Genomic DNA, 22767 nt, shown 5'->3' on the forward strand with positions numbered 1-22767 from the left:
CAAAGCTGTTGCAGCTCCTCCTGCATAAGAGCTGAGTAGCCTGGCTGCTCTCACTGGTTGCCAGCTGGGCTGAAAGTTTGGTTTAGTTTTAATCTCGTTAATTTTGGGGGTTTTTTGCACACTCTTTCCACTGTGAGGTCCTCATCCCCACAGGTGTTGAGTTCACATCCTTGTCACGGCCAGATCTTAAGGATTAAACTAAAGCTCAATATTTACACCTTTCGTGGGTGAGAAGAGCTTTTATGCTTCTCAGTCCTTCTTTCGGGTTTGCAAGCAGTTTTGAAGTAAGAATAATTGGTGACTGATCTGGTAGATGCGGTCTGTCTTTTCTCTTGGTTAATTCATGCCATTTTCCATTTCTTATCAGGTCAGCGTTTGTTTGGGGAGACAATCCTGGGGCTGACACAAGGCTCTGTCTCAGACCTGCTGGCTCGCCCCAAGCCCTGGCACAAGCTGAGTCTGAAGGGCCGGGAGCCCTTTGTCCGCATGCAGCTGTGGCTGAACGATCCCAACAACGTGGAGAAGCTGATGGATATGAAACGGATGGAGAAAAAAGGTAACGTGGAGCAGAATGCTGAGTCACGCTCCCTTTGTTTCGGAGGTGACCGTGCTGTATAATTCTCTGTACAGAGTATTGAGGCAACAGCGATCCAGCACGATGAAGGTTGCTCAGAGAGCTTTTTCTTGCCTGTATTTGATGCTAGCTCAAGCAGATACATCTCAGAAACAAAAAAAAACCAGGAAAGCCCAGCAACCCTAAATATTCACCAGCTGTCATGAAGTCATTGCTGTATTCTCCTATAGATTAATTACCGAGGCCCTAGTGTATCACTGATAACTTGCCTTAGCAAATGAGAAATGTGAGTTGGGGAGCTGGCTTTGGGTTGTTAGTTAATGGCACTGCAGCTGCTCACAGATGTTGCGCTGAAAACCATGCTTTGATTCCTGAGAGAGCTTCTTGCCAGTCCTGCATGGATGGCCACTAAGAGGAAAGGAAAATGCAGCACTTATGAAAGGCTGTTTGAGAATAGTTCAATCTGTCGCCCTTGTAGGGATGGGGAAGGTGACTGTGCTCAGACACACTTGTGTGAAGCTGCTGTGTTCTGAGTGTGCACCTGTGAGATTAACTTCCTTTGGTCTCTTACTAGGAGCGTATTGTGCTAATCTCAGCCTACTCTGTATATCTTAAATTCATTACTAGAAAACAGCAGTTATTCAGAGCCTGGTTTTTGTGCATACGTGTGGTTTTAAAAGAGAGGCTCGTAGGCTGCCATTACCAGCAGTTAACTGATTAATGACGTATCCATCTCTCGAGGTATCCCTTAATGATATTAGCTCAGACAGCATTAATCGTGTGCGCTGAAAGCGCTGCTGCTGGCTGATGTCCTGAAACCATTCACACGTTTGATCAAGAACTTTGGGGTTATGTTAAAAATTACATTGAAGGAGGTTCTGGGAAGAAGTGACCCCATGTGCTTCAGATCTTTGTGGTACGTGCAGGGCAGCATCCCACCTCAAACTGGGTGTCATCTGCCACCAGGAGCACAATCCAGAGGGGTTTCCCACTTCCAGTTGTAAACCAGAGGGAGCCATGATGGTTTTTGCTCCATCAGAAATACAGCAGAGATCAAATTGTCAACGAGGTGGATTTTTATAGCCTCAAAGAGGATTTCGGCCCTAATGCAGGAAAATAAAATAAAAATAATTTGAAGGCAATGCCGTCAATATCCCTTCAAAGCTGTTTTCTAAACTGGGTTCTTATCAAATGCTGTGCAATACGTACACTGTGTAGATGGCACCTGAATGGAGATAGGGCTATAAATCATCTGAGTCTCTGTGCTGAGCTCCTGAGCTGTGTCAGTGTTGGCCTCATCGCAGAGCGCTCTGCAGTGAATTCAGCCCTTTATTTTCTGCTAACTCCTTTCTTGCAGGTAAGGATCCTGCGATGTAACCTTTCAAGTTGCACCAGAGCCACATTAAGAATTTAACTTCCCCTTAAGCTAATGTCAATTAAAGAACAATGCAACTGCATCTACTACCAGTAGAACATTATTATCAATTATTTCCCTGCCACAGTGTATTAGGAGACTAGATTGATAATTATGATAAAGCTGAGCTGCACATCTCTCTTTTTCTTCCTCGTGTTCTGCCCATCTGACATTTATGCCATAAATGCCCCCTGTAAGAGATTCTGGAGCTTTGCAATGTACATTAAGTAACCTGATGGAGGAAGCTGGGGGTCACGCTCACTAGGCTGAGACTCTGCACTGTGTTTTCTGCCAAGGAGGAGTTCATTCCCTTCCTTCCAACCTCCCGGTGTGTGTGTGCTGCTGGTAACGTCACACTCCTCACTGAACAGTACTGAAACCTGCTGTCAGGAGAAAATTTAATTCCCTTTATTTCCCCATTATTTCACTTTTTAATAATCTTGTTCAATACCGCATAAGATAAAAATTATATTAAAAGGGGGCTGTGTTTTACCTCAGTGGGCAGCCGCTAGCTCTGCCTCATCTGAAGCTGGGCGCATGCTGGGGAGTCTGCCCATAGGAACACAGGGATGCTGGGATGCAAACAGCAGGAGGAAGGTAGAGGTAGTAAAACTCAGCAGATGGAGCTGGCCTTGACAGGTTGGTCTCAGATTCACATCCAGACCTTTGCCCAAATTAAGCGTGTGTTTTTTTTTTCCTTTGGTCTCCTGAGAAGTGGAGACCAGTCGCACTCAAAAATCAGACACCTCCAAACATCAGGTGTGTTTGCGGTTTGGATTGCAGTTTGAGCTGGAAATGTGCTCAGTGATCTCCTGATATTGGCTACATGCAACGCATACGTTTAAAATCAGAACTAAAAAAAGGAAAAGCTTTTATAAAGTATCCAGAGAAATCTGCTGAAGCCTAAAACCCAAGTACAGGTTCAGCATGTGGCCTCGCACCAAGGTTGTGCCTTTTGCCCAATGGAAGACAATGGGGGTGTTCAAGATGTGGCACTGAGGGGTATGGTCAGTGGGCATCATGGCCTGCGTTGGGGTTGGACTTGATCTTACAGGCCTTTTCCAACCTTAATAATTCTGTGATTCTAAGTTTGTTCTAATAGTGTGTTGTTCTCCAGATACGTTTATGTCCTAACAGTGGGACTTCCTGTTCTTTGTTTGTATGTTAGAGGCTCTGGGCAGCCTGCTCTGGTGGTTGGTGACCCTACCTGTGGCAGCAGGGTTGAAACTAGATGGTCATTGTGGTCCTTTTCAACCCAGGCCATTCTATGATTCTCTGAAATACGTACATATGTAAAATCAGTTCCATTCACACAGGAAACCCAAGTAAGTCTTTGCACCTTTAGTGAGGTTACAAACACAGCGGTAGGTGCAGGGCATGGCCTTCTTCCCGAGCTGTCACAGCTGTGTGCTGTCTTTAGGAGCCTTCCTGGGAGCTCTGAGCTGCCAGAAATGCCATCCTTTGGAGGGCAGGGAGAGATGCAGAGCGTGCCATCATCTGACCAAATTCCAGCACCTCCAGCTGGAGATAGCCTGCACACTTCTGACATCTTCCACACCGGGGTCTGTTCTGTCTCACGGCCGCCTTTAAGTTGTTGCTCACTGCTGAAGAGGTGGAGGCTCTTTTGGTTGTGTTGTCAGCATAGACAAGGGAACCTTGTATGTGGTTTGGATATCAGTACAAGTTTGAAGGAACACCTGGGAGTCTTTGAAGTTGAAGGCATTGCATTTACCTGTAATCACTTCACAGTGAGCGGAACAGCTTAAATAGGTGATTTTCAATGAAGTTTGTTGAAAAATTAATAATAATAAAAAAGGAGAACCCAACTTATTTTATATATAGTTATTTTAAGCACACGCAGCACTGCGTCGTGGCAGAGTGATGGATCACGAGCAGCTCACGCTCTGTTCCGTATCAGCGATCTTACACAGTATGCAATCCACAGGTAATCTGTCACATTAAGAAAGAACAAACTGAGGGCCGTGCAGATACCCCCAAAGGTGACAGAGCACGTTCCAAATTCGCTTCAACAAAAGTAAGGTGTTGTGTAAAAAGGTCCCATTGGACACAGCTCTGCGTGCAGGGCAGCATGGTGGGACCCACTGGAGGCAAAAGACCTCACCAGGCCTTTAGGGTTGGCATGCGTGTGAAAGGCTCTCAGCATTTCAGTTGGTTTGACTGCATTGGATTTGTCTTCTTTGTGCATCCTCGGAGCTGTGAAGGGAAAGAATTCTATTTTATTTTATTTTATTTATTTATTTATTTTGACTGATTTGGTTTCTGGCCGGTGTGACCTGCCCTGCGTTGCTCCCTGGCTCCAATCAGAGCTGCTGCCTACTGGAGATTTACTGCCTGCCTGATTGATGTCAGGCTGCTGTAAGCTGGAACAGAATAGGCAAGGTTATCAAATTGCAGCTCCCGAATACCTCAACTCTTAAGTATCTAGAAGGTATTTAACAGAGCATTAAACATTTTATTCACAAGATTCATCTATACTTGCAGTTCTCAACCCTCTCATTAGCAGTGCTTGTGCATGGTGCTGCCAGGTACGGTAAATCCCACCTGCCTTTGCCCAGAGTAAATCCATCAAGACTGTGACAGCATTTGCTAGGACTCTCCTTACAGGGTTTTTCAGGATAATTCAGTCCCTGCTGGGGAGGAGTTGGCGGTGTCTTACAGCCCCGGAGATGCAGCAGCACAACGAGAGTTATTACAAGCACAGGCATCTTTAAAAGAGCCTTGTATAGGGAAGGAGGATGCTGTGGGCTGTTTTCCTTTCATAACCTGTCACTGCTTTAGCAAAAATGTGGAAGAGAAAGCAGCAAACGCCGGGTGGGTGCGCAGCCCCTCGCTGGGATGCCCGGGCTCCGGGCGCCATCGTGTGTTGGAGATGTAGCTGCAGCTGCCCCCAGCTTCCACTGTGCTGATGGAGAGACCCTCATGTTTAACACCCAGAGCCATTTAGGCTCTTAGTAACTGTCCCAATCAGGAGCTTATGTGGAATTTCACCACCCCTGAAACTGTGAACTTAAAGCACCTCCTGTTATCTGACCGCTGTTACTCATGTCCTACATCCACTGGAAAAGCTTAAAACTCGGGCTGGTTTCCTATTGATTTACCGTCTTTTCTTTCCCTTCTTTCTTTCTTTTCTGCATCTTTCACCATCCCCACATTTGTTTCCCTCTGGTGATGCCCCTTCCTTCCCGTTCCCCCCGAACAGCCCATCCGTGCAGCCTCAGCCTGTCACCGTCGCGTTTATCCCGCAGCTTGTATATTCATTGATTTTGCATTTGTATTCAGCTGGGGCTGATCCCATGTGCCTCTCTTTCAGCCTACATGAAGCGGCGACACAGCTCCGTGAGCGACAGTCAGTCGTGTGAGTCCTCCTCCACTGGAATCGACTACAGCCAAGGCGCCAGCCCACAGCCGCAGCACCAGCTGAAGAAGCCCCGGGTGGTGCTGGCACCAGAAGAGAAGGAAGCTCTGAAACGAGCCTACCAGCAAAAGCCATACCCATCACCAAAAACCATTGAGGAACTGGCTACGCAGCTCAACTTGAAAACCAGCACCGTGATCAACTGGTTCCACAATTACAGGTAGGAGATCTCCCAGGAGCCCCGCTCATAAAGGATTTATTTTATTTGCTCTGGCAGGGCGCTGCTTTCCTTCAGCACGCCATGTCTGCTTCTGCTAGCATTTAGTGCTTGTACAAAGTGAACCGTTTCGACAGCGGGGAGGTTCTGACTAACAGCAATGCCGATGCTCCAGCCTAATTTTAAGTCATCCCTGAGGATGAGCAATCTTCACATACTGATGTAAGCAGAGCTTTTAGACAGGAAGTCTTGCTTTTGGGATGGGCATTGATCTGGAGGTGTCTGCTGCTGTGCTGAATATTTATAAAGCCCACTGCAGTAAGCAAGACTGGTCTTCTTTCCTTGTATATGCATACACACGGACACACGTCTATCTACGTATAGGTGTGTGTTGTGCATGTTATACATTGGTGGGGATTGCTTAGAAGTGTCCTCTACTGGATGGCCCCAGAATTACAGTGCTTTCATTGTACATCTTTGCAGAATAGGAGCAAAAAACAGGTTTTCTTGTATGTCTTGGGTCAGTGAGCTCAGAAAATAGGCATGATGTGTGCTGGAAGCTTTGCAGTCACAAAGGACAGAGAACTGATAACCTGAAATCACAGATATATTTCATTATTATGATGAAATCATTGAGTCCCACTGAGATGGAATTTGACGTTGGTCTGTTCAGTGCCGTTCTCTTATTAAAGGGAACCTTCTCGACATTGGGACAGTTGAAGTAGGTTTTGGCCTAGAGACACCAATAAAAAGAAACAATGCTGGAATGGCATGCAAGAATTAGAAGGATTTGAATAAACATATTTTCAGCTGTGTTCAGGATTGGGAATCTTAATTAGTTCAGCAGACTTTTCTCCGAGAAATTTGTTCTAATGAATATTAAACAGGTACAGTTAAGACACCAGATTTAATGCCATTCTGCTCCTTCACTCGGAGCCAGTAATGTTCCTAATTATTCCAACAGCGGCTTGCTAAACTTGTTTGTTTTTAGAAAACTGCTAACATTTAAAGGGTATTTTCCACTTTAGCCCTTCTCAGCTTTTCACAGGCAAGTTGCTGAAGCAGAAGAAGCACGGTTTAATGAGATATCTCAGAAATATTATGTACAATAGGAAAATAATGTTTATAGTAAACAATATAAAATTCAAAAATTATAAGCAGCCAGTAATCGTATTTACACTGAATTTCATTGACTTGAATTTGCTACAGATGCAGCCTCTTTCACTGCTCAGTTCTCCAAATACAGGCCTCTATTCCAGTTCCCACTTCTAGGCAATTATACACAAGTTGGAGGAATGCCTATGAAAATATGTTCCCTTCGGCCTGACAGCAAAATGTGCTGTTCTCACTTAGGCAGACGAGTGCGGGAGCACTGGTGGCATGTGTCATCTTCCTCATTATCATCAGATCTCCTGTTCAGGCGTGCTGCGAGAAAGCGTGACAAGTCATGATTGATCAGCGTGTTTGGCCACACCAAGCCGCGCATCGACGTAGACTAGGTGCTGACAGTTGTATGCAACAGAAAAATGCATAAGCAAGGTGCTGTGAGCTGGTGGGCAGCACGAGCCTCACAGCGCTGAGTGGGCTGGACCTGTTCCCAGATGTGCTGCTGCTGAGTCTGTAGGACTTAAAAGAGGTGCTGAGACTGTTTGGAGCGGCGCTGAAAATCAAAGCGTGTGCCTGTTCCATTCCTTAGACAGTAACTTAGCTTTCACGCATGAAGTACTCTTAAAACATTTGCAGGACATCACTGAAAAATACAATTAGGAGTTCTCCTAAGGGATCAGAGTCTTCCTGTTCTGCAGCTCATGTGTTACAACTAATTGAGAGACTTTTCATCTTCTTCGGGCTGCACAATTTTATTTCTCTCCTTTGTACTCCTCCCCCAACCGCTGCCTTTCCACACTGCAGAGTCTTCATACAGAAGCAGTTCCACACCTCGGACCATCTCTCTGTTCTGTAACATTAGTTTTTCCTTGAAGAACCTTTCACTAGGGAGGGACAGCTTAGGACACATCAGTCTTGTTGTCTCTTGGGAACATGGTTGCAGTGATGCTTCCTTTGGGGTTCAGCTCAACGCTTGCTTTTCAGAGATGGCTGCTGCAACAGAATCTGGCTTTTTGCCTACCAGGTGGGAAGCCAGCAGTAGCATTTATTTGCTTTTAAAAAAGTCCTCGGTAGGCAAAGAAGTAATTCACCTCAGAATATAAATAAATAGGTATAAGGGATTGTGCTGCGTTTGCAAACTTGTCCCAGACTTTTGCTTTGCATCTGTACCAACTGCAGAGCTCTGTGAACAGCAAAAATAAGAACATACCTTCAATGAAGACTTGCATTAGTGAAGCCCTGTAAGTACGCATCGGAGTCTGATGCTTCATTGTCTTTGGAACTGTATAAGAGAGTAGGAGGTAGGAATTGCTGTCCATCTTCACAGGGGGATACTGGCACAGTGATCTCTGATATTGTGAGTCACACTGAGGAATGCCAATAGGGATGTGCTGTTGTCAAGGACAGCACCATAGGGATTTAATACGAAGTTAATCTGGAGCCAGATGAGAATCCAGAAGGAATGCATTGGGTGTGAATTCCACGGACTTTGAAGCTGTGTTCTATAGGGCTGTGGTCAGGTATTCAGTCATCATTTGCTGTCTTGCTGGAGCTGAGGTATTTTAAAAGCTGTGCAGGCAGGAAGCTCTTATTCTTTCTTCTCCTGACTTGTGGAATGCCATGAAAGCAGCATGTTCTGTATCGCTGTCCACGCAGGGAGGTTACAGGTATGAATAGCACCTGAGGATTGATGTTCCAGCATGCATGCAACTGATGGTAATAGAAAATTAATGCTAGCACCTGTGGTCCTCTATTAGGTGAAAAATACTCTCTTAGGGAAAATTACAGACCCTCTAAATCCTTCAATACTGTGGCATCAGCAAGTAGTGCTGAAATACTCTCTTGCATTTCAAGTAAGTCAATAATATCGTTAGCTTCCAAAGCAGTATTCAGTTGGTGTTTGCATTCATTGCTGTTTTCTTTCCATCCTGTGCTGCTTTTGGTGGCAAGATGAGCAATAAACTGAGGATTCTTACAGCCATCTGTGGGACAGCGTTCCACTTGTGAACTGCGGGACCCTGAGCAGTCCTTCCTGATAGAAACAGAAGTGAAAGATCAAGTTCTGCTGGCCTGTGTTCTCATCCCTTATCACGGGTCACGGAGGTTCCCTCTTGGTTGCAAACTGGGGCCTGAGCATTGGTCGTTTGCTTTCCTGCTGGTGGCCTAGGCAGTGTGTTTGGGGGATTATTGCGTGCTTCCAGTAACAGGAGGCAGGGGGTGGAACGCCAGGCAGTTTCAGCCACATGTGGAGTGCGTTAATTCCCTTGAAACGCACTGCTTGCCTTGTCACCAGTCGTGTTCTGAAATCGATTTTGTAAATAAAAAATAAGACAGAAGTCAGACTGGCTTTTAGACTGACAACCTGTCACAAGGCGCTGCTTCCCCGGAGGCCTTTCAGAACGACGGACTTTCATCTTGTTTTCTGCTTGGTGGCTGTTTTTCCCCTGATTTTTTTTTTTCCTCGTTTCTTTTATGTTTAAACAAGTTGTGTCTGACTTCTAGAGAAGTCTGAATTCTTTTGTATTTATAAGCTGTTTTCCTCTGGATCTAGTAGAAATGTATTCATAGTTTTAAAATCGTCTCTTTTGTGGTCCAGAGTGTTGTAAACGTTCGTGTTCCTGATGTCAGGCTTCCAGTGAGAATGGGAGACTGCAGAACCTTTCATCTCTGTCCATGAAACTGCATCCAGTGCTGTAAAAATACAGCATGAAATTATGAGTGTTACTTGATTTAAAATCATAAAGGAAAAATTCTTACGTTGCTTTTCACCGGTCGTATTATTACAAATTGATTCTCATCTACGTAAAATGTTACATATTGCTTCATTCCGCAGTGCCTGCTGTGGTTATTAGAAGGGCTGGTTGTTAAAGTAAATGGGTTGCTTGGAGTCAAGGTCGGGCTGGATGGGGCTCCGAGCACCTGTTGGAGCCGTGGGTGTCCCTGTGCAGTGCAGGGGGTCGGACCAGGTGACCCGTGGGAGTCCCTTCCAACTCGGTGCTTCTCTGATGACAACCCAGCACCACGCAGGCTAACTGCACATGGCAGCACTCACCGTCCCTTTCGTCTGTCCCCCCAGGTCTCGCATCCGCCGGGAGCTGTTCATTGAGGAGATCCAAGCGGGAAGCCAGAGCCAGGCCGGGTCGAGCGATTCTCCTTCGGCGCGAAGCAGCAGAGCCGCCCACAGCTCGGAGGGAGACAGCTGCGACGGCGTGGACGCGGAGGGCCCACCTGAAGGAAAGCCGAGCGGTCCGGAGGCGGACGAGTACAGCAATGCAACCACAAAGTCTCAGGGAGGGCAAGCGGAGTCGGCTCTGGAGGCTGGGGAAGAGGCAGCGCCGGGCGCCCGGCCCACGGAGCGAGGGGAGCCGCTGCTCACGGCGGCCGAGGGCCTGGAGGACACTGACGACGAGGGCAGGCCCAGAGCGCCGCGCCACGGCTCTCCGACGGGGTGTCAGCGCCAGGGAGAAGCTCCGGAGACACTGCCCAGCTCCGGCACGGAAGGGGATGCCTCTACCTCAGCTGCCTCCACCTCAGTCCTTACAGGGGAGAGCTCCTACAAGTCAAAGGATTCAGAGAAAAGCTCCAGCGTGCCAAGTACGAGTTCGACGCCGGGCGCAGGCTCGCAGAAAGCCAACTCTCTGCAGAGCTTGTTCAGCTTCTCCGAGGCCGCGAGCTCCAGGAACACACGAGACAGCTCCTTGAGGAAAAAGAAAGCCGCAAACTTGAACAACATAATCCACCGCTTGGAGAAGGCCGCCAGCCGGGAGGAGGCTGCCGAGTGGGAGTTTTGAGATTAAAACTCGCCCAACTCTGGAGAGCTGGGAAGTGAAACTGGACCTCTACTGGTTTTATTGTGTTGCGCACTTATCCGCCCTGCGGGCCACAGGGCAAAAACGCCATAGGCCAAGGTGCATATAGAAAACAAAAGGAGCGTTAAGCCCAATTTATGTTTGTGTTTTCGAGGAAGAAAACTGAAATGTGTAGTCGAGCTTTTTTGTACCCTGAAGTGTTTTTATTATTGCCCTAAGTGATTTCCACGGTTTCTGGAATAACTCATCCAGCTTTGCCTTGTGCCCTCCCCTTCGGTGTGGGCTTTAAAAGAAAAAAGAAAAGAAAAAAAAAAAGAAAAAAAAACAAAACGTTTTAAAAAAGAAAAAAAAATCGAACCCACGTATTAAAAGGGGGCTTTTTATCTGCCATCTAATGGCTACAGAGCGATAAGACACTATTATTATCTTCTTAAACCAGGAAAAAAAAACAAAAAACAAAAAAAAAAGGGGGGGGGGGAGATTTTTCAGAAAAAAAAAACAAAAAGAAAAAGAAAAAGAAAAAAAAAAAAACACAAAAAAGGTTTTTTTTGTAGCTGTTCAGTTGCCACTAAGAGATTGCACAGTCAACCGACTCTAAACACACTAGTTTGGATTCCTACGTATTTTCAAGGAAAGAAAAGAATCTTCTTTGTTTGAAGCTTTGAATTAAAAAGAAAGAACACATTTACTCCACGTATTTTTTAACGAAACGAAAAGGAAAAAAAAAGTCACGTCAGGAAAATATCTTAATTTGTGGTAGCTGACTTAGTGTTTTTCTTGTAAGTGAAATAGAATATTGACACGTAGTGCACATTGTTTCATAGCTTTAACTGATTCTGGTCTTTTGCAGGCCGGGATTTGTTTAATACACTCCATTTTAGGCCAAATCAGGACAAAAAAAAAAAAAGAAAAGAAAAGAAAAAAAAAAAGTAAATCTGAATCTAGGTATTTTATAATCTGCTTTTTAACCTCTAACCACAGAGCACGCTGATCAGACCTCATATCTGGGAGGTTTGGGAGACAACTTAGAAACAGCATGTACTTGATCATTTCACTTGGGTCGTAGTGCACAGGATTTCCTTTCAGCCAAGTCAGATTGCTCAAAACACGTCGGCCAGTAACATTTCAGCCTGCTTCTTCGGGGACACGCTCCGTGACCCGACTTTTCACCTTACCTGGAGCCGAGGGAAGCGTAGTTCATGTGTACGACTGCTGTCACACCACTAAGGGGACGGGAGCTGCCTCAGATGGAGACGTTTTCCTGCTGTAGGTGGCCATTTACTGACTCTCTTCCCACCGCAAGCACTGATTTTAAATACGTTTTAGTTGTGGGAAGCTTGTTTTTATGTGGAGGAATAGTACATGGCAATGACCAGACAGGCTCTTACCAGGGCGGAAGGAGCCCAAACTCCAAACCAAAACGTTGATGCTCTCCAGTCCCGATCTCGCCCGTTCTGCCCCGCAGAAATGCAGCCTTTCGCCATTGTTTTATGCACAGGTTAGGGCTGATCAAAGTACAAATCAAATTCTAACTTGTCTCTAACTCCTCCTGTTGTCTATATGTATATGCGTGAGCATAGAGGTGTGTGGAAGGACGTGTGTGCGTGAGTGTGTGCGTGCAATTTTATACGTCTGTGTATTTTCTTACGTACTTGTGCACACATAGAGTGCATTACTGCCACCTTTTTTCAATAAGCTGTTTTATCAGTTATGGCTTCTACAAGTTTGCTAATTTAGACTCCTTTATTGCCATATCTTTAAAACTAACAATAGATGATTTCGGAATATATATATATATATAAATATATATATATATAATTTTTTTTTTAATTTTTTTTTTTTTTTTTGCTTATTTATAGGTGCTGTATTTTATTATCTGATTGTTAGGAAGGGATGAAAGGGGGCAAATATTCTTTAGAGGGATAGACTGCCGGCAGTATTGGGTATAATTTACAAGATGTAGTTGTCATACTGTATATTATTGATTGAAGACTTTTTGACCGTATTGTGTATCATTGAACTTTTGTCTTAGGTCAGCATCTTTTTGATGACACTTTAATGGTGCATTCATTACTTCTTAAGTTTAATTAATATTACTTTTCTGATTCTGGGGGAGGGAGGGACGGGGAGAGGAGTTCCGACTTTAAAGGTATGTTCCCAATATTACACCTCAGTGTGCTTGTATTAATTCATTAGTAGGATTTTTGACTGTAAGATGTGAAACCACATTTCTTGCATGATGTTTTAGAACGTATGTATTTCATTTACAGTCTCTTAACATGCAACAGCAGCACGTAGTGCAAGTGTCACCAATTGAGAATCAGTACACTAAAACCAATCCTTTTCATGATTGAGGGAAGAAGGCTCTAGGAGGCTGAAAGGCAGGGACTCGTTTCCTATTTCCACTGCTAGCTGTCTCAGGATACCTCCTTGGGTAGCTGGGGACTTGTGATGCAGAACTCAGACTGAGGAACAGAGAGAGCAACCGCCCCTTTCTGTGATGAGCTGAGGAGATGGTTTGTAATAGCAAACACTGGCGTGTGACAGCGCTGGGAGCGATTCCAGCTTCTTATCTGAGTGCAGTTAAGCCCACGGGAACGGCCAGCGGGGGAAGCAGCGTGGTGATGCAGAGCGGTACCTCTCTGTACCTGTGCAGTGGTGTGACTTACAAAGCACAGCTCCGCCTGTAAATGCACGTCCTGGTAGAAGTGCACATACCTTAATACGAGTCACAACAAGGTGTGTCTTCAGCCACGAAGCAAAGCTTCTGACCAGAAGACACAGATATTTTCTTACGGTCTTTTATTGTTGTTGTTGTTGTTTGTTGTTATTCGGTTCAGGTTGGGTTTTTTAATTAATTCTGGGCAATCCGTTTGCCAGTCTGGTTCTGCTGTCCTTGTCTGCTGATTGGAGATCCAGGTGCTTGATGCAGCCAAGCGGTTACTCTCGGCTTTCTCAACAGGGAGGGTTTTGTTCTGTCGGATGATTTGTTGTTGTTGTTTTTTAAATTAATATTCCCCAAACTGTTCTTGTGCCTGTGTCTATCTAATTGCATTCCACAATGCTTACTGAGAGCTCTTGCTGCATCATCCGACAGCAGAACTGTATTCACAGGTTGAACACAAATGCAGCATTTAAGGTCAATCTCTCTTCTTAATAAGCAATACGTAAGTGCCTTGAAACTTGTATCTTTTCTTTTCCTGTTTGTTTTTGGGTTGCTTTTCAGACTCCCGATGGTTCTTTAGGGTTCTTTAGTGTCTACCCGGTTTTTAATGCTATAATGGTTTTTTAAAAGCATATCTGTAGCTTGCCCTTGAGGAAATGTTTCTTTAATAACACTAACTGTTAATTCTGAGCTCCATTATTACATTTGAATCATGTAATTTTGCTGGATAAAGACAGCATTCGTAAGTCAGAAGTCACTCCATCCCGCCAAGGGTTGTCACTGCTATCTATTACAAAATTAATCAAATAAAATGCTGTCAGTATTTCCGATATTTTTGGCACTTTATTGATGACTTAGCTCCTTTTGTTGTTTCGTATGTAACGATCTGCATTGAATGTGGATTAGCCTGCTGAGATGCTCCGGGGGTGCCCCAGCCGGGCGTCACTCTGGTTCCTTTGTGACCATGTTGTGTAGGGGCACGGCAGACCCACAGCGTCCAGCCGAGCTCATAGAGTCGAAGTGATGTGCCCAGCTTTCGGTTCCCTGTTTTTAGCCAAGATTGCAGCTGCTTTTCTGTTCCGGTGGAAAGTAAAATGGATTCGCTTGTACTACTGCTGAGATTTCTCTTGTTGGAGATGAGCCACCTACTGGCTTTCCAAACAGTCCGAGACCTCCCAGGTTTGGAGACTTTTAACTTCAGCAACGCTGAATGATGTTAGCTGTATTTCTTATCTAGTGCGGCGTTTGAAGGTAACGCTTCTAGGGAAATGTATATCCAGGTCATTTTTTTACTTGATGGACAGAAGAGGATAAAAAAGCAGTAGGAGAGGACATGCCAAAGAGTAGCACTGGGCCTTTTTGTGTTCTTCGGTCACAGGAAGGCGAGAGGTGGCACTTCGGGACGTGGGCTGGGGGCTGTCCCATGGCACGATGGCTTTGTAGAGCACGGAGCCTGGGGATGAGGCTCTCACTGCCCACGTTTCTTATCCCAGTGGATGAAAGCACAGACTGCAGAAAACCCATAATCCCAGAGTCTGGTTTGATCTTGAGGTTCTTGAAAAATATTTTCTCTTTCCGTTTCCAATTCCATGTTCTTACTGAAGCTGTGGGTGAAAGGCCTGGGCTATTGTAACAAAAAATAGCTTTCCACTGCAGCAAAACTTGTTGTTTTTCTCTCTGGATGGCTGGGGAAGGAGGCAGGTCTGATACTTTGGCTGAAAGCTGGGGAAGAGAATCCCTCGGAGAGGGGTCGTGCATGGGACTGTCAGTATGCTTCTGGTTTTGAGGGTACAGATTTCAGACTATAATTGGCAGAAATGTCTCTAATTGCAGTTGTTGATGCTGCAAAATGTGAGCATTTTGTTTATTCATCTGTAAATGTCTGTAAGTAGAGCCACTCCTTAAAGGAACCTCTATCAGCACGCTCTGTCTGTACCATGAATTATTGAATCTTTTAGTAAGAACTCCTTGCTGTAATAAGAAAATCTTGTCGTACAGTTAAAGAGAAGAAAACACATGTGCCTTTCTCATGAGGTGAAAGATCCTTGCATTGTTTCTATCTAACTTGTTCGTATGGGAATGCTGAAGAGAAGGGGGTTAACAAACATGGCAGAATTCTATGCAATATTCTCTGTCCGATTACTGAAGAGTGGCTGTTTTTCAGTTGTTTAATTAGAGGAATAGCGAGCTAACGAGTGCATCGTTCTCAAACTCCAGAGGTTTACATAAAACAGAGCTGAGGGAAGCCTGACAAAGTAATACAAATGAGCTGGTTTTGAACATTTCTTTGCACTTAAATCCAAACCAGTTTATTTCAGCTGAAATGATAGAACCGTGGAATATCCTGAGTTGGAAGGGGACCCCAGGGATCATCGAGTCCAAATGGCTGCAGTGAGCCGGAGCAGTGCCTTTAGCAAAGGTGCAAAGAGAGCAGTACTTATACGTAGTGATTTGTTGTGTGCTGATGGAGGGCACTATTTTTGCTTCATTTGTGTCTTTCTAACACAGATCTTAAGGGCTCTCCTATTACATCTTCATCAGCATATTTATCCTAGAATGTTTCCTATCTCAGAGCCGCTGTGTGGCTGAGCCCTGTGTTGTGGGCGCTCACTGAAGACTATCAGAAAAAGGGGATGAAGAGAGAAGTTGGTTCTTAGGTGGGGGAACCTGATTTCACGTTCACAGACACAAATGCAGTCTGTCCTGGGGTGATGGGACAAGCTGCTTGCATCTCTTAGTGCTCAGTGTGGCTCACGTGGATGGAACAGCCATTCAGCTCCCCCACATGTTGGCTGCTCCGCTCCTCTTGCACTTTCTGCTGCCCCACTGTTGGAACATCAGCGTTTTCTTCCTTTGCATTGCATATACAATCAATTTTATTTTTTTTTTCTTTTTTTAAATAGAGAATTTAAAAATTCTGTTTCAGCAAAGTATTATTATTTTTTTTCCCCAGCTGTTTAAAATCTTTGCCAGATGGTTTTAAATGGCAATCACTGGCTTTTAAAGCACAAAATCTTAAGTTTCTTTTCTGACTTTCAGCTTTCTGAGTTGAAGGAGTGACCGCGTGGTCCTTGTCTCTTTCCCTGTATGCATTTGAGCTTTGACATGTAGAAATATTATTTCATGAATTAAATCTTTCCTCCCTTTTTGTAGGCTGTATTGAGCATGCCATGTGTAAAATGAAGTTACTAAGGATCTTCAAAGCAAGACAAGCCCTTTGTGCTATGCCTAGGGACCAATCTGTCCTACGTGACCAGGTCATGTCCTCTACCCTGCCCTGTGAATATGCAAGTAGATCGAGTTTCTCTGCTCCAAAGGTGAGGTTTATCCTTTTGGAGAAGGTTAGCATTAGGCTGTGCACTTGAGTTTCCAAAAAAGCCTTAAAAATAGGTGTGTGAGTGGTGCCATCTCCTCCTCAGGGATGATTTCCCCCGGTCGAGCGGTTCTGTGATGCAGTTGCTGGATGGAAGGTTGTTTCCCAGCAGGAGGAAGTCGTTCATTGCGGTGTTTAGCAGCAGGAGCCTCTGGTGCAGCCAAGGACCCAGCCAGGCTGCACGCCTGCTTTCCCCAAACCCTCCGTGTGGCAGCCCTGCCTGCCCAGGGAAGTTTGCATTTCTGCAGCTGTTTTGTGAATGAAATTTAAGTAAGATCTGATGTCCGGTGTTGGTTTCTCATTGCTGGTCACAGACATGCTCAGGCACAAAAGTGCTTTAAAATGAAACGTCTGCTTTATAAAATTAATGAGATTATGGTGTTTTTCCTTGTCCAGCCATTCCACAAAGGACAGTTTCTGCCATCGTTCACATTTGCTTTATTTCCGTGGGTGCCAGTAGAGGAGTTTTGTCACAGTTCTGTAGATAAGGTAACACTAAAGCTGTTGGTTTCGTGGTACTGCTTGTTTGTTGAAACAGTCATGTGCAGGTTAAAGTCTTAACCATAGCAAAACAGTGCAGGAGATGCAGTGGATGTCTGCAAACCCCGTGACATCACGTCTTTGAGTTTCCTTCATAGAGCTACTTGTATGACGTGGTACTCATCCAAAGACACATGGGAGTGGAGAGGGCCAGGAGCTCCTGCTCGTGGGTGACAGAGCTGCTGGTGACATGGTTACTGTGTGATGTGTAACGATGTTCATAGCAGCACAGCCTCTCTGTTGGTAACAGGAATAACAGCGTTGAGTTGCGTTGTCATCTTCCGTCTATGCGGGTAATTAATAGACATTTTTAGGAGTTGTTAAGTGTCTGCATGTCCATGTTTCCATAGGGGGAAGCCCCTCTGTGTGTGTAGCATTTACGTGCTTGGCATCAGTAGAAGTGCTGCAGCCAGATACATGAAATCATTTGGGGCACAGGTGAGCGGAGGCAGAAAACCAAGCTGTATTATCATGCATAGGATGCTGTTTTCCCAGTTGTCAGACAAGTTCCATGTTGTAAATGCAGAATTATCCATTGGAGTGGACGGATTTCTTGAGACACACGGGTTTAGCTAAACTGGGTAGGAAAAAGACCATGCTCGGAATACATAAAAATAATGCCAAGGCTCTGAGATGTGCCAGAGCTGGGGGGTTCAAAATCAGGAGTCAGTCCATGTCTATAACATCCCCCTTCAGTACGGCCTGCAGGAAATTCATGTGCTGGACACTCGCACAAGTCACATGTGTTCTTCTGTCTCTGTGTACAGTGGGAAGGCACGGAGTTTTGCCGTGTATTTAAACAACTGCAAAAACAGCCCATGTGTACATGAAGCTGAGTAACAAATATGAGCACGTGGCTCATTCTTGCTCTCCCTGAGGTGAATATTCAAGTACTTTTCGGAATGAGACTGAAATTCTGTTACACCATCCCTCTCAGAGGTCTGTGTTTGGAAGAGAAGTAAAACTTGGCACTTGTCTTGCTCTGAAGTACAATCTATCCCCAAGCAATGAAAAGTTTCCCTACAATCAGTCCCTCAGTCAGACTTCCCTGGCTTTTGTTAGCTTCCCTTAGAGTCCTCCTACTATTTTAACGTATGGTCTATGTGAGTAAATTATTGCTAGCTTTAAAAGTGTTTCCAAAGTACCTGGTTACCTCTGGATGCTTGCACAGCGGTACCCGAGCTCCGGCTCGAGGGGCAGCGTGCGGGCAGTTGGCATGGTCACCTCTGTGTCCTGCTCTTTGTCCTCCATCAGGGCTTCCAGTTCCTTCCACCTGCAGGGAGTGGGGGATGAGAAGAGTTTAGTTTAGTTTGGAATGCTTTGTTCTGATTCAGTAGGCGTCTCGTCAGGATTCTGTACGCTAACGCATTTCCCGTTGAGTTTTCAGTTCTTGCTACTTTCCTAAAATTCACTCTTGAACAAACTTTCTATACTTGGAAAGCTATGTGCCTTATTTTCTAATCTCTTCGTGGAGAATAACCTAAAGCACAGTGATCTCGACTGCAGCATTCACAGCCACCTGCTTGTCATTTAGTGCAGGAAAGGAAGCGCCAACCAAGGTGCGATTCGTGGCCCAGCGCTCGTTGTCCCCTTGCTGATGAGTTGTCCCTTTGCTGATGAGTTGTCCCCTTGCTGATGAGCACTTCAAGCACTGTGCATTACGTCTTTGTGCAATAGAAATCCTCATTCTGCATCTGGAGGTCTTTGGCCCATCCAGTGAGCATAGGCGAGTGGCAGCGTAGAGAACTCAGGTTCCCAAAAACAAGCCTGCCTGGGTTGGCTCCAGCAACATGGTTGGTTGTGGGCTTGGAAATTAAGATCATAAAGCAAAACCTGACTGGTTTGTGCTCGCAGGCTGCCAGTGTTCAGGAGCTGCTTGTGGTGCCATGTTGGTGCCATTGGCCATCCTTACTGGTTGGCAGCAGTGAGGCACTGCAGTTCATCCCAGTCCTAACCCAGCTGTTACAAACAGGCTTCCACCCGCCAGCATCCTCAGCCCTTTAGCAGCACTCGCGTGTCATTCTCCAAGCTTGCTCTCTCTACAGCATCATAAGGTGAAGTACACAGAGGTGGTTTGTTGTCAGGAAAACAACCGAGCATTTCCTATTTATGAGATTGATTTTATCAGTTTCTTTGCTGAGGTTTGTTTTTATTTGATATAAACACAACAGGAGCATGCATATCCTGCAGGCGGACCTTGGATGGAGTGGGGTGCTGTCAGCTTGTCTGAGTATCCATATCATTGTGCCCCTGTTGTGTTTCGTAGAGCAATCTTTTTTTTTTTTTTTAAAGATATTTTATCTAAATGCCTAATAAATAATATTATTTAAATAGTTTTAAAGTAATTTAGGACTGAGAATAAACCTCCGTTGTGAGAGAAGAGACTTAAAATATACAGAGAGAAAATCCCCTTAGCCTCCTAGAGCCTCTACTGAGAATGTCATGAAGATGCAGTGCCCCTTTGTCAAAGCACGTTGCCATCTCCTCCGGTGTTGATGTAAAATGAGAGACTGGTTTCCTGTGACGTTCATCTCTGTTGGCATATGTTTGAATTCCTGAATTCAGAGCTGGTTTTTCTTCTCATTGGAAGTTGGTCGGGATTTATAACAACAACAAAATCAAACGGCTACATCGCACAGCAGCAGCCTTCTATGGTGTGAAGGCTGGGAGCGCGGTGTGCTGATCTCAGCACAGCTTCCTGACAGTGGGCAGGATCATCCCTGGAGAGGTGGGATGGGAGAAAAGCTGCCAAAGCAAAAGTGAAATAGAGATCCCCCGCGTGCGGCAGGGCTGGAGCTGGGCTGCTGCGGGGCGCTGGGGTTGGATGCAGATTTGCACTTTGCCTTTCGAGGATGTCCGGCTAGAAACCATCCGGTGAATTCCCGCGTGAGGTTTCTTTCCTTTGGTGATGTGGTTAGAAAGCAAAGGGATAAAAAAACAACAAAAAAAAAAGAGCCCTTTGGAAACAATTGGATAACCCTTAAAAAACGGGGAGGGAAAAACAAAAGAGATGAAAAAGCTTGTTGCTGTCTGGATGCTCCGTGCAGTTCTGTGCTGACCAGCCGGGCGCTGCTCTGCCACTCAGCAGCGCAGGGCTCTGGGTCCCAAAGCAGGTGGAGGCTGGGGGGGGGGATAGGGATGGGGATGGGGATGGGGATGGCGTTTCTTCTGTTGGCTTTGGTTTGGTTTTCTTTTCCTTTTCCGATAGTTTCCCTCATGTTCCCTTTTGTCATTGTTTTTATTAAGAAATTAACTCTCTGCATTTGTGCAATAACTACTTGCCATGATGATGGGCAGACCTTTGTAATGCCCCGACTACTAACACAGCACAAGATGAACTCAAACAGAAAGTGGTGTACTTTTTCCTGAGAACGTTGGTTGTTTTTCTGTTGTTCCTTTTGACGCGATAAGCTCCGTTTTCACCCCGCCGTATCGTGGTGTCTTACATTTTTAGCAGTATTTGATATTTTGGGGGCTGTAACGCACTAAGCCGTAGGTGTTTTTTAGAGCTTGTTTGTTATATTCACCATCACGGATTTAAACAAAAAAAAAACAAAAAGATCCTCACAAAGACCCAATTGACCAAAAAAAATACAAAAAAAAAAAAAAAGGAAAAAAAGAGTCTTTTTTTTTTTTTTTTTTTTTTTTTTTTTTTGTACGAGTAGCTCCGAGATGCCCACGTTGTGTTGCTGTGACTCATCTTTTGTAACGTTTTATTTCTTGCTATTTGTTTGAACATAAAGAAAAGTTTAAGAGTTTATATGGCTGGCAGTAGCGGGGAGCGCTCCCTCCGTCAGCAGAACGGCATTGTTTATCTGTCTTTGTTTGGTTAGCCATACGATGTTTGTTCTCAGCACTGTACAACGGTCCCTATATGATATGGAGAAGCAATATCACTGTATGAAACTCACACGATGTATTATTATTATTATTATTCACTAGCACCCTAGGTGTGATAATTGAAGTAAATATCTTTTATACAAACACAATCACGCGTGGGCTGTCTTTATTAAGGTGAGACCTGAGTCCAAGCAGCAAACATTTACATTGGTGGTTTTGGCTCCGTGTGGGGCAGAAGCGGGGCTGAGTTCCATGGGGTTTGTGGTTGTGTCGGAGAAGGAAGATCACTTTTTGTGTATCCTTTCCCGAGGTGGGGATGAGATTCAGTGCCACGTTGAAGTGTCAGCTTCCAATTTGTGTTGTTGCCCGGCGATGTTCAAGTGCGAATGGTGGGCAGAAAACGTGTGCTGTGAGATTGCAGGGGGTGTGCTGAGCACCGAGCCCATCGATCAGCTGCTTAAATATAATATTAATAAGTGGAAGAAATGGGAATTTTGCCAGATATGCAGCTCGCTCTTTATTTTTACTGCATGTAAAGATCAGTTCCTCTTTCAGTGCCTTCCAGGTGTTGTTCCTATAAACGTCCTGAGTATTTGCAGAGCGGCGAGCTGAAGTTTGGTGTTGGTGAGGACCAGATATCTTCACCCAGCCGTTGAGTTCCACTTTGGAAACCAGCGGCCCAAACCTCAAGCTGGAATGCTCTGGTTTTCAGGCAGGGAATGTGGGTTTGTGTGCTGCCACCTTCCATTCCCAGCCTTGGTTATGAGCAACTCACTTGGAAACAGAACTATTAACCATGCCTTAACTTCTTTGCAAATATGTGTTTGCTGTTTCTGACGTGTCTGACAGTTTGTTCCACAGGATGTGAAGGTTCTGGGCTTAACAAACAGTCTTTTGTTCCTACTGCTCAGTGATCGGTCGGACTGTTGATGGCTGTTGCTGCATTGTATGATTTCACCATCATCACCTGAAGCTTTTCAGCTTAAAACTTCCAAAGCGTTACACCTCGGTTTGGTTAATTTGTATGGTTATAACTCACATTTTCCTTTAGGTATGGTGATACTGCACTGGGAAACAAAGCCACGTGTGGCCATGCAAACAGTGTGGTGTGGAAGCACAGAGCTGGTGCTGGACAAGTTGCAGAGTCAATGGCAGAAAGCCTGGTCTGCAGTCTCCTTGGGTGCAGGGCTACATCAGTGCTGCGTTGGGTGGGCAATGGCCTTGGGCCCATCCTGCCCTCAGCAAGAGGTGGGGACATGATGGGCAGATACATCCCAATGGGAGCAGACATGGCTGAGCAGCCCATGATGTGCTTTTGGGCCCCACCTCTTTGCATTGCAAAAAGCATTTCTGTTTTAATGGGAGTGCTGGAGAGATTGTGTGCTTGCCAACAGAGGGCTTCAGAAAACATGATTGGATTATAGCAAAGCATTTTATTTTCTTTTTGCTCCGAGCTATGGAAAACTGATAAGAAAATTCAAACTGTTTTCTTGAACTCTTCCTCGTTACCCGTGTAATTATCTTCATACCCTTGGAAATAATCCGCTCTCCTACAAAATCCCTCCTTCCAGGGTGGATTGCTGAAGTGGCTGCTTCCTGGGGGCTGTTTGTTTTGGAGTGTCTGGGCCAGACAAAAGGGAAGGAGAAAGTCCTCAGCCCTTCCCACCGCCCCAAAAAGGGGCAGAGGAAGGGAGGGAGCAGGAATGCCCTCTGCTTTCTTTTTGGCAGCACACAGAAGTGTGATTTGCTGCCCTCACTACTGTTCATCCCAGCCCTTGCCATCTAGGTCTTCCTATCTCCCGCATGCATCTCTGAAGGACATCACTGAAGGTCTTGATGTATTCTCCTCATT

The 22767-nt window shown here is 45.2% G+C and overlaps 1 protein-coding gene across 6 annotated transcripts in view; it reads left to right on the plus strand.

Annotated features, from left to right (window-relative positions):
* CUX1 (cut like homeobox 1) overlaps window positions 1–22767 on the plus strand; it is a 204864-nt gene that overhangs the window by 173211 nt on the left and 8886 nt on the right. For 4 of the 6 annotated variants that reach the window (XM_072353955.1, XM_072353957.1, XM_072353958.1 and 1 more), the window contains 3 exons: window positions 368–556; window positions 5320–5584; window positions 9765–12379. The exons of 1 other annotated variant lie outside the window; for it this stretch is intronic. In XM_072353955.1, coding sequence (XP_072210056.1) covers window positions 368–556; window positions 5320–5584; window positions 9765–10479 — 1169 coding nt within the window. In that variant the 3' untranslated portion in view covers window positions 10480–12379. Of the gene's footprint in view, window positions 1–367; window positions 557–5319; window positions 5585–9764; window positions 12397–22767 lie in introns of those variants that run through there. One more of the 6 variants, XM_072353959.1, reaches the window with a different exon arrangement.

The sequence above is a fragment of the Excalfactoria chinensis genome, chromosome 19, assembly GCF_039878825.1.
Source record: "Excalfactoria chinensis isolate bCotChi1 chromosome 19, bCotChi1.hap2, whole genome shotgun sequence".
Lineage (NCBI taxonomy): Eukaryota > Metazoa > Chordata > Aves > Galliformes > Phasianidae > Excalfactoria > Excalfactoria chinensis.